Source organism: Polyodon spathula, chromosome 5, assembly GCF_017654505.1.
Source record: "Polyodon spathula isolate WHYD16114869_AA chromosome 5, ASM1765450v1, whole genome shotgun sequence".
In the NCBI taxonomy this organism is placed as follows: Eukaryota; Metazoa; Chordata; class Actinopteri; order Acipenseriformes; family Polyodontidae; genus Polyodon; species Polyodon spathula.
The window spans coordinates 61,217,082-61,233,887 of NC_054538.1; the positions used below are offsets into that span (position 1 = coordinate 61,217,082).

General features: G+C 36.4%; 1 protein-coding gene across 4 annotated transcripts in view; it reads left to right on the plus strand.

Annotated features, from left to right (window-relative positions):
* The window catches only part of sertad2b (SERTA domain containing 2b), a 41,724-nt gene that overhangs the window by 4,710 nt on the left and 20,208 nt on the right, over positions 1 to 16,806 (plus strand). Inside the window, exons 2-4 of one of the 4 annotated variants that reach the window (XM_041250916.1) lie at positions 9,334 to 9,397; positions 10,316 to 10,387; positions 12,439 to 12,659. The exons of 1 other annotated variant lie outside the window; for it this stretch is intronic. In XM_041250916.1, coding sequence (XP_041106850.1) covers positions 12,598 to 12,659 — 62 coding nt within the window. In that variant the 5' untranslated portion in view covers positions 9,334 to 9,397; positions 10,316 to 10,387; positions 12,439 to 12,597. Of the gene's footprint in view, positions 1 to 9,333; positions 9,398 to 10,315; positions 10,388 to 12,061; positions 12,660 to 16,806 lie in introns of those variants that run through there. 2 more of the 4 variants (XM_041250918.1, XM_041250917.1) reach the window with 2 other exon arrangements.

The following is a 16,806-nucleotide window of genomic DNA, read 5'->3' on the forward strand; positions in this document are numbered from 1 at the left end:
ACCTTTGGCAGCAATTACAGCTGTGAATCTGTTCGAATAGGTCTCTACCAACTTTCAGTAATAGTGGTGCTTAAGCTGCCACAAATATGAATGCTGTAATATTTTAAGGACTTTTTGCAGAGAGTGTTGCTATATATTGGTAAATTCAAAAGTGTAGAAAATATTTAAAAACTACAGAATCCTACCTAGAGAGTATTATCACTACTGCAGGTAAAATGGTATAAAATTAAGCAGTATGACCTGATTCTGTTGTAAAAAAAAAAAAAAAAAAAAAAAAAAAAAACACATCAATCTGGCAACCCTCATGTTTTTCTATTCTTGGATTTAGTGATTCATAAGATCTGGGAAACCATGAATACAGGTTTTAGTGTATTATGGTTTTAAATCTGAACATGCACGAAATATAATATTACAATAATTAACACAAATGCCCCAATCCGGTTACAAAAGAAGGCTTGTCAACCGAATGACTTTCAAAGCCAGTAACAACAATAACTTTACACAAATATATACAAGTAGGGATGGAAATAAGACTCCTATTGCAGAGCAGTTTCACCCATTCCAGGTTTTAATATGTGCTTGATTAGCCGCAGTGTATAAATATGTCTCAGGTGTCTCATTAGATTCATAGTAAAATCAGGAATTGATCAAACTACTATGCAATGGGAGGCCTTTTTTTCATTATATAATGTTTTTTTTTTTTTTTTCATTTTTGTGGAAAATGTTTGGTTGGCAGAACTGGAGACTGCTGAAGATCCAGTGTGAGCTTCTCCACACTGTCTTGTGAGCATGCCTCAAGCTTGTCTGTGAGTGGATGAAGGAGAAGTTAAGCCTACATGCAAACTGAATCTTTCACTTCATTTTTTAGACTACCTGTAAAAGCATACACAACCAATGCCTCTGAATTTGGGATATGAAATGCTGTCAATGGGAGGGGTCTGAGCGCAGGTCACTATGCTCTTTTCACCTTGCTCACTGCACCACCTTTTCCCCCTTCTCCAAATATCACCTTAATGAGGAGGGTCTTTATTAACATCTGACTTTAATTGGACACAATTAATATATCAAACGCTTTATAAAACCTGTACCTGAGTTTATTACACCATGGGTGGTTTATGCTGATTACAGCAATGCTACATCAATCTTGCAATGTTTTTATTGTGATATATGTATATATATGTTTATATATATATATATATATATATATATATATATATATATATATATATATATATATATATATATATATATTTATTTAACTCAGTAAAATGTATATCATATGTCATAATACATGTATAAGCATAATGTTATTAATGGTTTTGCAAAACAAAACCCCTCCCCAAAATAGGGGTTTATTCTTGGCTCACAGTGATAAGAAGTCTCAGGAAGTAATTGTGCGTGCTCCGCTTATTTTTTAAATAATTTATATAAAATATGCAATGCAAATATTTTTGAATAGCATGTTTACACAGATAACCATTAATAAACTAAAATATAAAAGAGGATATATACAGTCTCGCTTTGTTTCAGTTTGGCAAATTTGCCAACACTACTCTGTTTAAAAGATCGTCATCTCCAGTACAATTATTCAGAGGATGTGGATTCGTAATTAAATATACTACGGTCTTTCCCTTGTCTGTTGAAATTTAAATATATATATAGAGAGAAAATTAAATTCTAAATACTGAAATGTATTATTTTTCTCAATAACAGTCGGCGAAATTCAGTGCTTACCCGGCATATTAACACCCTGCCTCTGCTCATGAATGATTGGACAGCTGTTAGAGCTTCAGATTTTCATGCAGAATACCGTGTAAATCCTCTGCTTGCTTATGATTGTCCAGCTGCGTAAAACTTGACTCTCCTATTGGTACCTGTGTCAGTACCTGCAACTAAAACAGACATAGTTTATGTGTCATCCAGCTAATTTAGGATTGGGCTACCGCAGAGACAATGCAGATATTCAATTGGTTGATCGTATCGCAGAAGCCCTTCAGGAAAAAATAAAAAAATTCGAGTAGGTACAAGCACAGCATAAGTGAGCAGCGCTGTCAACAGACTGTTGTGACGCTTTTGTTGGAAAACGTGTTTAAAGCTTTATTTATTTTCCCACGCTACGACCCGCCAGAAATGTGTTCACGACCCATAATTTAAGAACAGCTGCCGCGGGCACCATGGCCTGGCTTCGCCAGCACCTCTTTGAGGACCACCAAAAGGATCTTAACAATAACTTTATAAGAATTGATTAGCTACTGTGAGATCTGGTTTATAGGATGCCATGCAAGACAGAGGGTTAACCATACAACAGGTGGTGGGTGCATGTTGTTAGAAACACCAGCAATCTTATATCCCCTTTTTTATTTTATTTTTTTAGTAGATGCCACCTAGCCAGCTTTTATGAATGCTGTTTCTGAGTTCTTCACACTATACAATTTTAAATGGGTCCCTGCTTTTTGAACTGCCAATTAGAACTTTACAAGAATAACAAAATTCAATTAAAAAAAAGTAGTAGTACAGGACTAGAACATAATATAACTAAGGAAATGGTTTACTGTTGTTTTTCAAATGAAAAGTCTAAAATGGAACAGAAAAAAACGTGGTCCAAAGCAAATGTGCGTAATGTTCTGGGGGTGGGGTGGTGCGCAGTATGTAGAACATTGATTGAACAGTCTATGGAGTCAGGGACTGAATCATTGCCCTGTATACAAGTTCAACATCCTTGTGTGGTTTATCTGCTTTATGATTACAGTTATGTGACCTAAGTTTAATTGAGTGGTTAGCATCATCATACTTGTCATTTTTTGGTTTACAGTTGTGGTTTTGGTAGTGGCCTTTATTCTGCAAATGTATTATCACATTCTTGAGTAAGACACATTTTAGGTGAAAATCTGTAAAATAAATCTCTTCTGCAAACCTTGGGGAATTTATTATAAAGAAACTAATAAGTAAACCACTATAATTTACTGTTCAGGCTGTGACAATACTGAGTTCTCTTAACTTTTTTTTTTTATTATTATTATTACTGGCAATCAAGAACTGAGCTTGTTTCAGGGAGTTTCCAAAGCAAAGGGAATTACTGCAGCTTGCAGTATCAGAAATGATCACATTTGATCATGTGGTGTTTCTTTATATAGAAAACCAGAGCTTGGTCATGCTTTCAGATTTTTAAACTCCATGCACAACTGGTCTGCTGTTGGAACAGCCTTGAAATTAAAACAGCAGTACAGTATAATGAGCCAATTTTGACGCTTTTGTTGGCTGCAACCCCAAAGTTGTGTCTCCAACTTCTGGAGCCAGTTATAATTATAGTACAACTGTTCTCCTGTTACAGAAAAGCTTACAGTATCCTGTACTGTATGATGAGCATGTTAACATTTGCACTCCCCTGGACTGTGACAGAAAGACGTGATGTCTACCTCACATGGCAACACATTTGTACATACTTCTACATAGACTGGAAATCTGTGTTTTAATAAATTTAATTAAATGTTGAAAAAACAGACTTTATTTAGTGTTTAAATTCCTATTTCTTTTTTCCCCCTTTGTTTAGTGGTTACAATGCATCAATAAACTAAATGACTGCGATTTTTGCAAGATCATTCTAAAACTGAACAATTCCATACAGTTGTACGTTTAGTGAATGTAGTATGCCACTCAGGATTTTTACTTGCATGTTCAAAATTTGCCTTTCTTCTACATTAAGGCCACGGTGGGACTAGGCTGAATCTCCCCACCAAGTAGACTCAACAATGGAGCATTCAACCAAAGCAAATCATTGCATCAGCAGATGAGCTGATTCCTGGTTCAGGTGTTGTGGAAAACTTATCATTGATCTACTCTAACCATGCTTCAGAGGACCACAGAGAGTGACAAAAACTATGTGTTCATGATCTAGAACCTTAATTTGTTAGAGAGCATGCCGTGCAGCCACATTCACATAGACCAGAGACCTGAAGCCTGCGCCAGTCAATGCAAGCTTGCCAGCATACGTTTTAAAAGAGGAAGAGCAACAACCAGTTGTTTGTGACCTGCTGCGAGATGTGAGTCATCACAGCAGAAGCTCTTTTGGGGAGAAAAATATCAGTGTTTCCTACAAATCACAAACATGCTAAAATGCATATCTTATGGTCGTCTCTGCTCGCTGTGAGTGAAAAGCATGTGCCAGTATTTCTGCAACCGAGACACACTATAAATGTAAAATATATACTATCCTTTTGACAGCACTATACCCTTTTTGAGAGTAATATGATCCAGTTTGATTCAAATGACTTTGGAGGTCTTGGGGTGAGGTCAATATTACAAAAACTCTCACAATTAATCAAATGTGGCACTGGGCATTTTTGCATTGAGTCACCGTGGAGCCTGAACTCCTTCCTCACCCCAAGGGCCGGCTTGACCCATTTTGTCATTTCTTGTGCTATCCCTGTTCGGTGGACTTTGACCTTCAGTCTTGTATCTTTAATGAGGCCTGATAATTAAATCACTGGGATGTGAATGTATTGTATCTTGTTATTGCAGTTGGGTGGTGTTTAATTTATAAAGCTACGCAAATTGATTGTTCCCAGCTAAGACTTGTTTAAAGGACAATTTACAGCAACAAAAAATAACGATGTACAAATAAATGTTATGCTTTATTTTTTGAGAAAGATTATACAACTTATTTTTTGTGGTTGTAGGCCGGTGGACTTCTAGGCAAAAAAACCCAGTTGTAAGAGACTTTCATATGATAGGAGGTGTTAAGAGATCATTTGGCTTTTTTAAAAAAAGAAAAAAAAAAAAAAAAAGAAGTGACGCTTTACAATAGTTTCATTTCTAACTTAATTTGAAAAATACACTTAATAGCCCATGACAAATACTGAACTGTATTTCTGTAAGAGTACGACATTAGAACATAAGAACATTACTGTTGTTTTTATTATGAATTAGTCATTCAACAGACTTTTATCCAAAGCAACTTACAGAGAATAGGGGGTCAACAACTGCCGCCGCAGAGTCACTTGTAGTAGGACCTCATCCAGAAGAACAAGAAAAGGTCATTCTGCCGATCAAGACTCGGCAGAGTAAAAGCACAGAATCTAGTCTTTTTTTTCTATGTCACCTGGTAACCATGCGTTTATAACACTGTGAAAAAGAAAGTGTTTCTTACCTTCTGTTCTAAATTTACTTTTACTCAGCTTCCATGTATGCCCTCTTACTCTTCTCTCAGTGCTAAATTTGTAGTGTCTTGGGTTAACTTTATATACCATTAATGATTTTAAAGACTTCTATCAAGTCCACTCTTTCCTATCTTGTTTCTCTGTCATTAAGTCCTGGGATCATCCTACAGTAGTTCACCTTCTCCGGTAGTGAGGCAACCAAAACTGCACACTGTGTTCTAGGTGGTGACTAACTAGGGCATTAGTTAGTCACCACCTGCCTCACCACATTGCCAAAATTATTTTGATGATGTATATACTAGAACCCAGAGATGCTTTTCAAGGTCCTTGTTCCCTTAGGCTGCACTGTGTTGAGAACTGTCATACAACAGGTGGGGTAAGAAAACACCCTTCTCTTGCAGAATTATAAAAGGCATTGATTTATTCAGGGGAGTAAGCTGGAGTAAAAACTGTGGATAAAACTTGTCCGACTGCTGCAAGCGCATGATATCAGAAATGTATAAATGCTTCGGTAATTTTATTACATAAAGGAATACCTGAATAATTCCGAGAACGCTCACTGTATCAAGGTACTGTATTACGAGGTTTACATACTTGGACCCCGTTCAAACTACGGTGCTGGCCCTGGGCTGCCTCTGTGTCATCGCATTTTTAGGTCTGCAACCCTGTTCACATTTGCGGTTCAAGGCGTCTTTGCATGTTCACATATGTGACTGAAAAGCAGGCCTAAAATGTGGCAAAGTGTTTTTTTTGTTTTTTTTAAATGGAACGATACCCTGCACTCAGAATGGAAGAGCTACCAGAATATACAGTAATCCTTGATTTTGTAGCAGATGTGTTTTTTTTTTTTTTATATATATATTTCAATGCAGCACAATAGCAATTTTATGGTACATACAAAAAAAAAAGTCTGAACTTCCCCCCCACCCACAAGCACATTATTCTCTCAAGAGCACTGAGGTATTTAGAATGCAGGTAACAGCAACTTGCTAGTGTTCACAAGTATAAATATATATTTTCATAATGGATACTTCACTCAGATTGCAAATGACTAACAGGTTGTACACAATGACTGACATTCACAAGACCAGCTCACAACTGACCACCTAATACTACTGCTCCCTCCTAAGGAAACACACAGCATTAAATAATAATTATCTATTCAATAACTGGTTTCACCTGGAAGCAGTTTGTACAAATATAGACTCTTATTTAACATTTATTCCATTTACAATTAGAATAATAATAATCACAGTAACAGGCATTGAAATACTACAGTGGAAAAACAAATTGTTACACTTTCAAATTCTAAGCAAGTTACAAGCTTTCCAGTGTCAATCAATAAAGCAAACAAGCAGTTAGACAGATATGTTTATGTGAATTTAAAGCAAAGTTGCCTGTGCTAATGTTTATATATGGTACATGCATTGATTTGGTTATTATCAAACAAACAAAAAAAAGCCTTGCTTGTTTTGCCCCTCACAAAATGTAAAACAAAAAAATCTCCAACATCATAGAAAATCTGCGTTTTTCCTTGTTATTCCACAGCAAACAGATTCCTAGGATCACTGCTACTGAGCTACATAATCAAACTGGTAAAGTGATCCAAAAAGGCGGCCCAAAGTCTGCTTTGCGTTCATATGTATGTAAAGGCCGGCCCTGGTCCTGGATTGCAGGCCCTGGGCTACATTTTCTTTTTTTGGAGCGTTCATATTTGAGAAAAGTTTTTTTTTTTTTTGGACATTTAAACAAAGTGTAAGTGTCAATAAAGCCTGGATTTGGCCTCTGAAATCCTCATGATAAATGTCAGACTCTACCCAAAACCATGGACTTTAAAGCCATTGCAGGAAGTGCTGTGTGTCCATAAGCCTGTGCTGAAGGGCAAAACTTGCTTTTGGTAAATTAATGCCCATTTAGGGCTGAATTTTGAGGTTCTGTGTATAAGATTTCACATAATTCAGTTCAGGTAACCATTAATACAGGTTTTGCTCTAAGCTGCCACTGGAAGAAAGCATGCAAGAGACCATCAGTGTGGTATTTTAACTGAAAATTCTCAGTACTGTACCTTATAGTACTGACTTCAGTTTTAGTAATTGGCGCATGTTGTGTCATCTTATTAGTGCCAGTCAGGTCTACAGAAAGTTAAAGGGTATGACGTTTTATTTTAATGTATTTTGTATGTGTGATATGATCTGGACCCTGTGGCTTTGTCGAAATAAGGAGGCAGCTATTGAAAGTGGCGGTGCTACAGACACGATGCAGCTGCTAAGGCACAAAATTTACTGATGCTTGTCTTTAAAACAAACTGTTCTACAATAAACACTTAGAAAATTGTGAGATTTTATACTATATTTGAAGAAAGTATTATACTATTAATATAACAGGTTTCATTGTCTTTTATGATTTGTAGCGACTTTAGAGCTGTGTTAAACAAAAAGACACACAAACATACTTAAATATTTTAGGATAGACGTGTAGCAGACAAAGTTATATATTAAAACAAATAATAATGATATATAAACTGTGATAAACTGCTGAATTGACGATACACACTCGTAGGGGATGAACCCGATCACGCTCTGTTCACCCACCCTATTATTATCCTTAAAAATGAGTAAATACAAAACAAAATTTTAAGGACACACATTAAACTTGAATTATTTTCCGCCTGCCCCTGCTTAGAGAGGAAATTGGCTGCTGTCTACCCTTTTTGTTTGTAAATGGACTATGTAATGTTATGAATGCTGTTGGAACCATGTACAGTAACATCTGCATTTGCAGCCACCTGAATTAAGCATCTGCTCTTATCAGCTTGTGAACGAACCAATTCACATAAATGATAGTGACGCCTTCTAAGCACCACAAATACACAGACCCTTTACTGTAAGAAGCATCCTAAAAAATACATTTCTGGTTGTTGGCAACAAAGGAAAAAAATCAGTTAACGGCTAAAGCTCTAAGGACGGTATTCTGGCACTTAGCTTTACGTTTATGCAAGGAACTGTTTAGCTGAATTATTAATGATTTCAGAAGCAGTAAACATGTTTCATATATTTCCAGCAGAGAATTGCTAGCCATTAGAAAGAATACTTCGTCATGAGGAGCCTCCCCTACCCCCCCGGGGGGGCCCCCTCCTCCTTTAGTGAGGGGCATCATAGAGAGAACATTAACCCATTGCTGCCCAGGGAATGATAGCAACCAAAATAAATATAGCTTTTCCTCACTCCCTTGACTGATTAATTTCTTATGCAAATAGCATCCCTGATATGTATTGTTGTAATATAAAACACATTCCCACTTTCAGTCTAGATGGGCAAGACAGACCTTAATAGTGTGATAGGAGGTGCTTGTTTGGGAGGGGCTCCTCCAGGTCCAGGTCTGCAAATGGTTAATGTTTCAAAATGAGCAGCTTTATAAAAAGATGACTTTATACTGCAGACACATGCATAGGGCTTGAATTTTTCAGTTTTAAATTTTCTGTTGAGTTCAGTTTTTTTCTCACGTTTTTTTTTATTTTCAGTTATTAAAAACAGGTACATTTTCAGCTTCTATAATAAATTGCGTGTACACGTTGCAAATACATATGCAAAGGTTAACTCACTGTGTTGAAGTGAGGGTTGTCCACATTTAGGATTCAGGCAATGTAGGACTGTGGATGCATTTTGAATCTGAGATTTGTGGGAAGTAACAGATTTTGTTTTATGCCCCATTACCGCCGACATGTCTCTCACACTGTGATGTTGAGGTTCGGATGTGGTGAAGAAATAACTGTTATATCAATAATTCAGCTGGCTGCAGACAGATTACAGTCTTACCGTTTTATTATTGCAGCCCACATGTTGTACGCTTTGTTTTCCACCTTCTTAACTGGCTTTGTGGTTTATCAAAAAAGCTTATTGAATACAAGACCTGAAATAACAAACAATTAGAAGGCAAACACGAATAGACAACTGCAAAGCAAGCTTAATGCTAATAGGAGAGTTTAACAAATTTACTTGTTAGCCTTTTAATTGTATTATTTTAATTTGATAAATCGACTATTTTACATGAATTATGCATTTTGTAAATCTGAATGTTAACCTAACTTTAAAATAATTACTAGTTCTGAATTGTATTGGTTCTAAACAATAACAAAAATAATCTTACAAAACTGTTGTTTTTGTTTTGTTTTTTTCAGCTCACTCCAGTCACAACTCACTTGAACGAGTGTATTCTATTACGTGGGCCCACAAAAATTGATGGTTGGTCATAGCAAAGTCTTTGCACACTGCCTGTCTTCTGAAAGCTGTTTTCTTTATGGAGAAAGAGAATAGTGAAAAAAAAAATCATTATTTAATATATATATATTGCCAAAACCCTGGTTTATCGGTTTAAAAAAATTTAAAAAATAATATTTCTAAATCGTGTTCTTCCAATTAAAAGCTTCAAGTACTACACATACAGTAAACCAGTTATGATTGAAAAATGGTTGTGTATCCCACCAGAATTTAAGCCTCACTATTTACAGTTTAACAGTGTTTCTAGTTTAGTGTCGAATCACTGTATAATATATTGAAATAAATTAAATAAAGCTGCTTCCACTGTGGTCTTTGCACACACTTTTTCTTTCATTTCCCGTTTTTATCAATATTTTTCAGTTATACACAGTGCAAATTGTCAGTCTGATTTGTACACACGACCAGACCACTTTTGAGTCTGGGATTTAGTAAGCATAGAACATAGTTAGATAATTATGTGACAATTTAGCAAGAAAAGAAGAGGATTAGTGTGCGGTAGGCATTACTTATTTGTTTCACCAAGAGCAGTAAAACAAACAAAACCAAAAAATAAAAAAGTCACCTGGATTTAACTTTTGATCTTATTTATGCAAGCTAAATGAAAATAAGCTCTTTCCAAAAAATAATTTACCAAAAACACAGTTCCAAGTACAAAAACCACTAAGTAAAATACATTTCTGTAATTTAACAGGTGCTAATGGGTTAAAGGTTGGTTTTATCGTTGCCTGGTTAAGTCCCTTGCTCTCTGGCTCTGAACTGAACTTATTGTGGATCCTGTTTATGAACAGCTGTCCTTCCTCGTATAGCCAGCTATTTCAGAGACAGCCTTGTGTGGTTCCAACTTTTGTTCCCGCTTTAATAAAAAGTGCTTTATTTTTTCAGGCAACAACAAGTAAGAAGAAAGAGGACATTCTTTAGAAATTGGCGAGCCTCCTGCCCCTAATTACTTCAGTGGTGTGTAGTAAAGTATACTCCACCCTTATTACAGGGCAGTCAGTCTAATGTTTAATATAGTGTCTGTCAATGTCTATTTCAGAATGCAGCCTGAATGTCTTATATATATATACACACACACACATACATATACAGTGCCTATAGAAAGTCTACACCCCCTTAAAGTTTTTTCACATTTTGTTATGTCAGTGCCTCAGAGTTTCATGCATTTAAGTGAGGATTTTTTTCCCACTTATCTACACACCATACTCCACACTGTTAAGGGGAAAAAAGTTGTATATTAAAAATACAAAACTGAAAGGTCATAATTGGATAAGTCTCCACCCCCATGAGTTAATACGTGGTGGAAGCACCTTTGGCAGCAGTTACAGCTGTGAATCTGTTCGGATAGGTCTCTACCAACTTTGCACACCTAGATTTGGCAATGTTTGAATTCTTATTGACAAAACTGTTCAAGCTCTGTCAAGTTCCTTGGGGAGTGTTGATGGACAGCAATCTTCAAGTCATGCCACAGATTTTCGATTGGATTTAGGTCGGGGCTCTGTCTGGGCCACTCAAGGATATTTACCTTTTTGTTCCTTAGCCACACCAGTGTAGCTTTGGCAGTGTGTTTTGGGTCGTTGTCATGCTGAAAGGTGAACTTCCTTCTCAGTTTCAGCTTTCTTGCAGAGGGCAGCAGGTTTTCCTTAAGGACTTCTTTGTACTTTGCTCCATTCATTTCCCCTTCTATCCTGACAAGTGCCCCAGTTCCTGCTGATGAGAAACATCCCCATAACATGATACTGACACCACCATGCTTCACAGTAGGGATGGTGTTCTTTGGGTGATGCACTGTGTTGGGTTTGCGCCAAACATAACACTTTGTATTTAGGCCAAAAAGTTTCATTTTAGTTTCATCAGACCACAAAACTTTTTGCCACATGGCTACATAATCTCCTGAGTGTTTTTTTGCATACTTCAAACAGGAGTCAAAGTGGACTTTCTTGAGTAATGGCTTCCTTCTTGCCACCCTACCATATAGGCCAGATTTGTGGAGTGCTTAGGATATTGTTGTCACATGTACATTTATGCCATAAAAGCCTGTAGCTCTTGCAAAGTTGCCATTGGCCTCTTGGTAGCCTCTCTGATCAGTCTCCTTCTTGTTCGGTCATTCAGTTTTGAGGGATGGCCTGATCTAGGCAGGGTCTTGGTGGTACCATACACCTTCCACTTCTTAATAGTCGTCTTGACCGTGCTCCAAGGGATATTAAAGGTCTTTGATATTTTTTTATACCCATCCCCTGATCTGTGCCTTTCAACAACTGTGACACGGAGTTCTTTTGAAAGCGCCTTGGTGCTCATGGTTGAGTCTTTGCTTTGAAAGTCTTTGCTACAGGAACTGCTGAATTTATCCTGAAATCATGTGAATCACTACAGTTTAACACAGATGGAGGCCACTTAACTTGATGTGTGATTTTGAAGACGATTGGTTACACTTGAGCTAATTTAGGATTACTATTACAAGGGGGGTGGACACTTATCCAACCAAGCTATTTCAGTATTTATTTTTAATTAATTTTGTACAAATTTTTATAATATTTTTTTTCACTAGGAAGTTGTGGGATAGGGTGTGTAGATAAATTAAAAAAAAAAAAAAAAAAAAAAACTATTTAATGCTTTTTAATTCCAGGCTACAAGGCAACAAAAGGTGAAAAAATTGAAAGGGGGTGTAGACTTTCTGTAGGCACTGTATATACAATATATAATGAGCCTTGATGCATCTTTGATAAAATACTGAGCTGCAGTGTGGAACATTTTAACAGATTCTTGCTTCAAAACCACCAAATAGAAATGTACCTTTTCTCGTGAGTTGCCCTTTGTGTATGTTAGTTTATTTAGTTTAAAATGAACTGCAGTGTGTCTTAATCCTTAAATGGACAATTTCGTGCATGTTTTGATTTTTTTTGAAGGCTAGCAGAACACCCTGGAGTGTTTACAAGTAACACATTACCTTTACTTTATGTTGTTTATGTTGTGAGGCTTGTGCTTGTTGTTTTTTTCTGTTCCCACAGTATGCCATTCATTTCAATCACAGCAGCTGCGAAGGAGATGCACCCATTTTGTAACATGCTCTAACACAAGAGGGTGTTGACCCATCGCGGGCACACTGATCCCAGGGAATCTGTCGCTGCCATTTCTCTTGAAACATCAGTACTCTGACAAAATTTGGGATGCAGCATCACCTGCAAAGTATCTGCTGTTCATGGTTCAGATTTGCTGTCGTGTCTATCAGGTTTGAAAGTGACTTGTATATACAGTTTTACATAGTACAGGATAATCATTGAGGCTGTAAATGTTAGAAAAGTAAACTGCATAGTACTTTTACTGTTTCATGAGAATCATCATCATTTAAATACATCTGTTTGTGAATTCTAGTATCTTTACACTGTAAACCTGCTGTAATTAAATACATTTTTTAATGTAAAATTTTAAATAATTAAGTTATTGAAAATGTGTTTAATTTAAACGGTAAATGGTTTACACAAGGTTTAAGCTTTTAATTAAACATAAAGTACTTTTCGGCTTCTGACTTTTTGGGGCATTTAATTATCATTTGCATTATATATATATATGTTTATTTGCTTATTTTGTAGCACTTTTTACTCAAAATAAAAATGAACATATTCTGTACCTTAACTTATCATTACTGGTTACAGTTGTTATATTTTGTAAGAGAAGCTGCATTAACTGATGAAGCGGAATATTAACTTTACAATACTGTAAGTACTGTAGGGGGAAGTTATTTATTTCTAGAACACTATCAACGTGGACAAAACAGAGTGAGGTGGAAAATAGAGCTTTTTTTTTGTTGTTGTGACCAGGAAGAAAGCAGTAATAACAGCTGCTGGCCAAAGCCTTTCACTTCCTTTCTGCTGGATCATCCTCAAAGGCTGCTGGGGAGGGAGCCCAGAACAGAGGACACAGTATGCAAGGGTAGGAGGGGCTAGAGGGGATCAGTCCTCCAGCATGAGGCTGTGGGGAGGGACTGTCCTGCACACACAACAGAGGGAGGAGACTACAGTGCACGGGAGCTTGCATTGCAGGGCAACCAAGAGCAACCAAGAGCAGCCAGGACAGCGCTACCTTGTGAAGAGTGCTTTGGTGTTTATTTGCTCTGGAGCAGGGCTGTCCAGTGGATGGCTCATTGAGCATCACAGTAATGGCTCTCTTGATTTCGCGGTGAAGGCTGGAAATTTCTTTGTAGAAGAAAGTCAAAATGCAAAAAACAAATTATGTTGTGTAAGCGTTTTAACCTGTTTAATTAGAGCAAAAATACTGGAGAGGTGTGCAATGCAGTAAAGCTTTTTTTTCTTTGTTGTTTTTTGTTTTTGTTTCTTATGGCTCTTTCAGAGCCCTTTGGACATGGATATGGGTCTTTTAGTCAAGGAATTTGGACAGCCTTAGTCATCATTTAATGCTGCTTTTAACTGATTGACTCCAAAACAAAGAGAACGTTTGATTTCCTGTTGTGTTCAGAAATACAAATGGCACTTTTACCGTGTTCTGTATTTATGTTAAGAGTACAGCAGTCCGCATTATTTAGCTCTGGGCAGGCTAAAAAACAAATGTGGCTAAGGATAGGACTCTCATTGCTACAGTAGTAGACAGCTTTGTTTGCTACTCCTTAGCCTTGATGATCACGACAGCATGTTCTAACTGAGTCAGAAGCAGAAGTGATCACTAATAGCAGATATCAAATTACAACAATACAGGCTGAGATCATTTGGTTTCCAACTAGAAATGCAGTGTTATACAGCCATTTTAACTGCAGAGTTACTGTTGTGGTGCTTTTTAGCTAGTGTACTTTGTGTGTTGTAGTTTCAGAATGTATCATAATAATATCAAAAGCACCGACTTTGATATTTAGTGCCAATGTTTAACATGTTTAATTTGAAATAAGTGGAATAAAAATTACATTTGAGTGGATTTTTAACAGTAATTACGACTTCTAGAAAAATACATTGTAACTCACACACAAAAAAAAGTATATAAAATACAATAAAAAGGGTGTGTGAGACAATGAAAAATATGTTGCCCCTCCTCCCCCAACAAACCTTATTCCCAATATAAAAACTACAGTTGGCCTAAATGAACAGGGAAAAGTTTTTTTAGTTTTTTTTTAGTTTTTTTTTTTTTTTTATTCACAAAACATGTTGAAACCAAGAGTGGAAACTATGAACAGTTTCAACAGACATTTAAAAGGAAGTTGAGTCATTTAAGAGACTATCTTTAAACTTCTGAAGCGCCTTTTAATATAGTATATCTGAATCAATAACCCTGAACCAGCTCTGAAACACGGTGACTGTAAAAGTGGTTGTACTGTTTTTTATGAAATATTTAAATACCGACTGTGAAGTAAATGTGGCCCACTTTTGATCCATTGATTATTTTCTATCTTTATAATTTTAATTTAAAAAGTAATGCCATTTCAGTTTGTTTAATGTTGGTATGTTTTTATATAATAATAATAATAATAATAATAATAATAATAAATAATAATAATAATAATAATAATAATAAAAAATAAAATGTGTGTGAAAACATGGATTGCAATTTTTATACAAAATATGTCGGTGGCAGCTGGTGACCCTTTGAATGGTGAGGACATCGCTGTACATAGCCCCAGGGATTAATGGGACAACGTAGGCACTCCAGTTACTGATTGTACCACGCTTAGCTTGAAAGATTAATGTAGTATCTTGCATCAATCCTAACATTCAACATACACAAAAAATCAGTTTGGAAGTAGAAATAGGTAATCAGTCAACAAATAAAATGTGTACCTTGGATCACATTAAAATGATCATTACACAAAAGTGAAACAATTGAATTACTGCTAGCTTAAAAACATACTTGGAAGTCGATTTCTATTCAGGGCGGGAGCATAACCATTTCAATTGTCTGTTTATTTTAATGAAGCCAGTAACCGTTTGAAATGTAATCAATTCCAAAAATGAAACTAACAGAATATTTTGTGTTTATAATTGTCACAAACATTAAGCCTTCTGCACCGTGTTCAGGCAATGCACTGTGATTCACCTGCGACTAAACTTTGACCAGCTGCAGAACCTCTCCATTAAAACTTGATCATTCGGTTAGAACAATAGCATTACCAACCAGACGTTCTTGTTAATTATGAATTTAAAAGATTAGTAGTAGTAGTTGTAGTAGTAGTGGCAGTAGTATTATGTATTATTATTAGTAGTAGTGGTTATACTAATAATATTATTATTAGTTAAAAAGATCTGAAGCGAAGAAACTCTGAGGCGAATTTCAGTAATGATGATCTGCAGAATTGTAAACTTGGTTGCTTTTCTGCAAGGAGAATCCGCCCCTAACCAACACATCATCAGCACGTGCATAAAGGCTCTGTGTGTTATTCTCCCATGTCGTTGCCTTTGTTTCGGACATTCAGTCAAGTGCTGGGAAGCCGAAATGGGAGTCGACCGCTTAGAGCCTGAAGGAAGGGCTGCCCTCAGTCATGGATTCCCTGAGGTTTCCCCCTAAAAAATTACAAATATGAGTAGAGTGCTGAGCGGTTCGTATTTAGTTCTGCGGGGTGCATGGTCGGGCTGGAGAGGATGGGCCGTGTCTCAGCTGCTCATTTTTATCAACTTTTCAGTATTTGTGGGGTAGGTGGCAGTGTGCAGCTGTGAGGTGCTTTAATCATTTATTGTTATTTTCCCTCTATGATTTGGCAACCTGTTTTTTTTCGGGGGAGGTGGCCCATAGCCACTTCCTATCTGCGGCACAGGGATGCATGTAACCATTCATGTTTTTCCTGCCGGCCTCATGCAAGTAGCCATCGGGCGTGGCCTCCGGCCAAATTTAGCTTTCAATCTGGCCCTAAGCGCCCATCACAGTCATTAAGCCTCTGATCATTATGATCATTCTTCGAGCTGAAATAACGATTACTTTATATTCACGAGTGGAAAGTAAGCTTAACTTACTTTGTGGGTTCCTGTCTCTTCTTTTTTGAAGTGAACTTGATGATGATATTGTCCTAAGGGTAAGTCTTTTGTTTTAAATTCGGACAAGATATCTCTCAACCAACCATGTCTGTGACATGGAAATTTAATAGTTTAATAAAGAGCTGCTGAGCTGATATTTATAATATATATATATATATATATATATATATATATATATATATATATATATTATATTATAAAAATAGATATTTTTTCTTTTTTTGGCCAAAGAACCGGTTAAAATAAAGGTTTTTTGTGAACAAAATATGTTGCACTATGTAATCCTTAGATTCGGACTACGCTTGTGACTATTAGTTGAAATCTATTTAGATATTTCTTAACAAAATTGTTTAAACGATATTGTACGACATGTAAAACAGGGGTTTCGGAACGATGCCCCTCATTTAT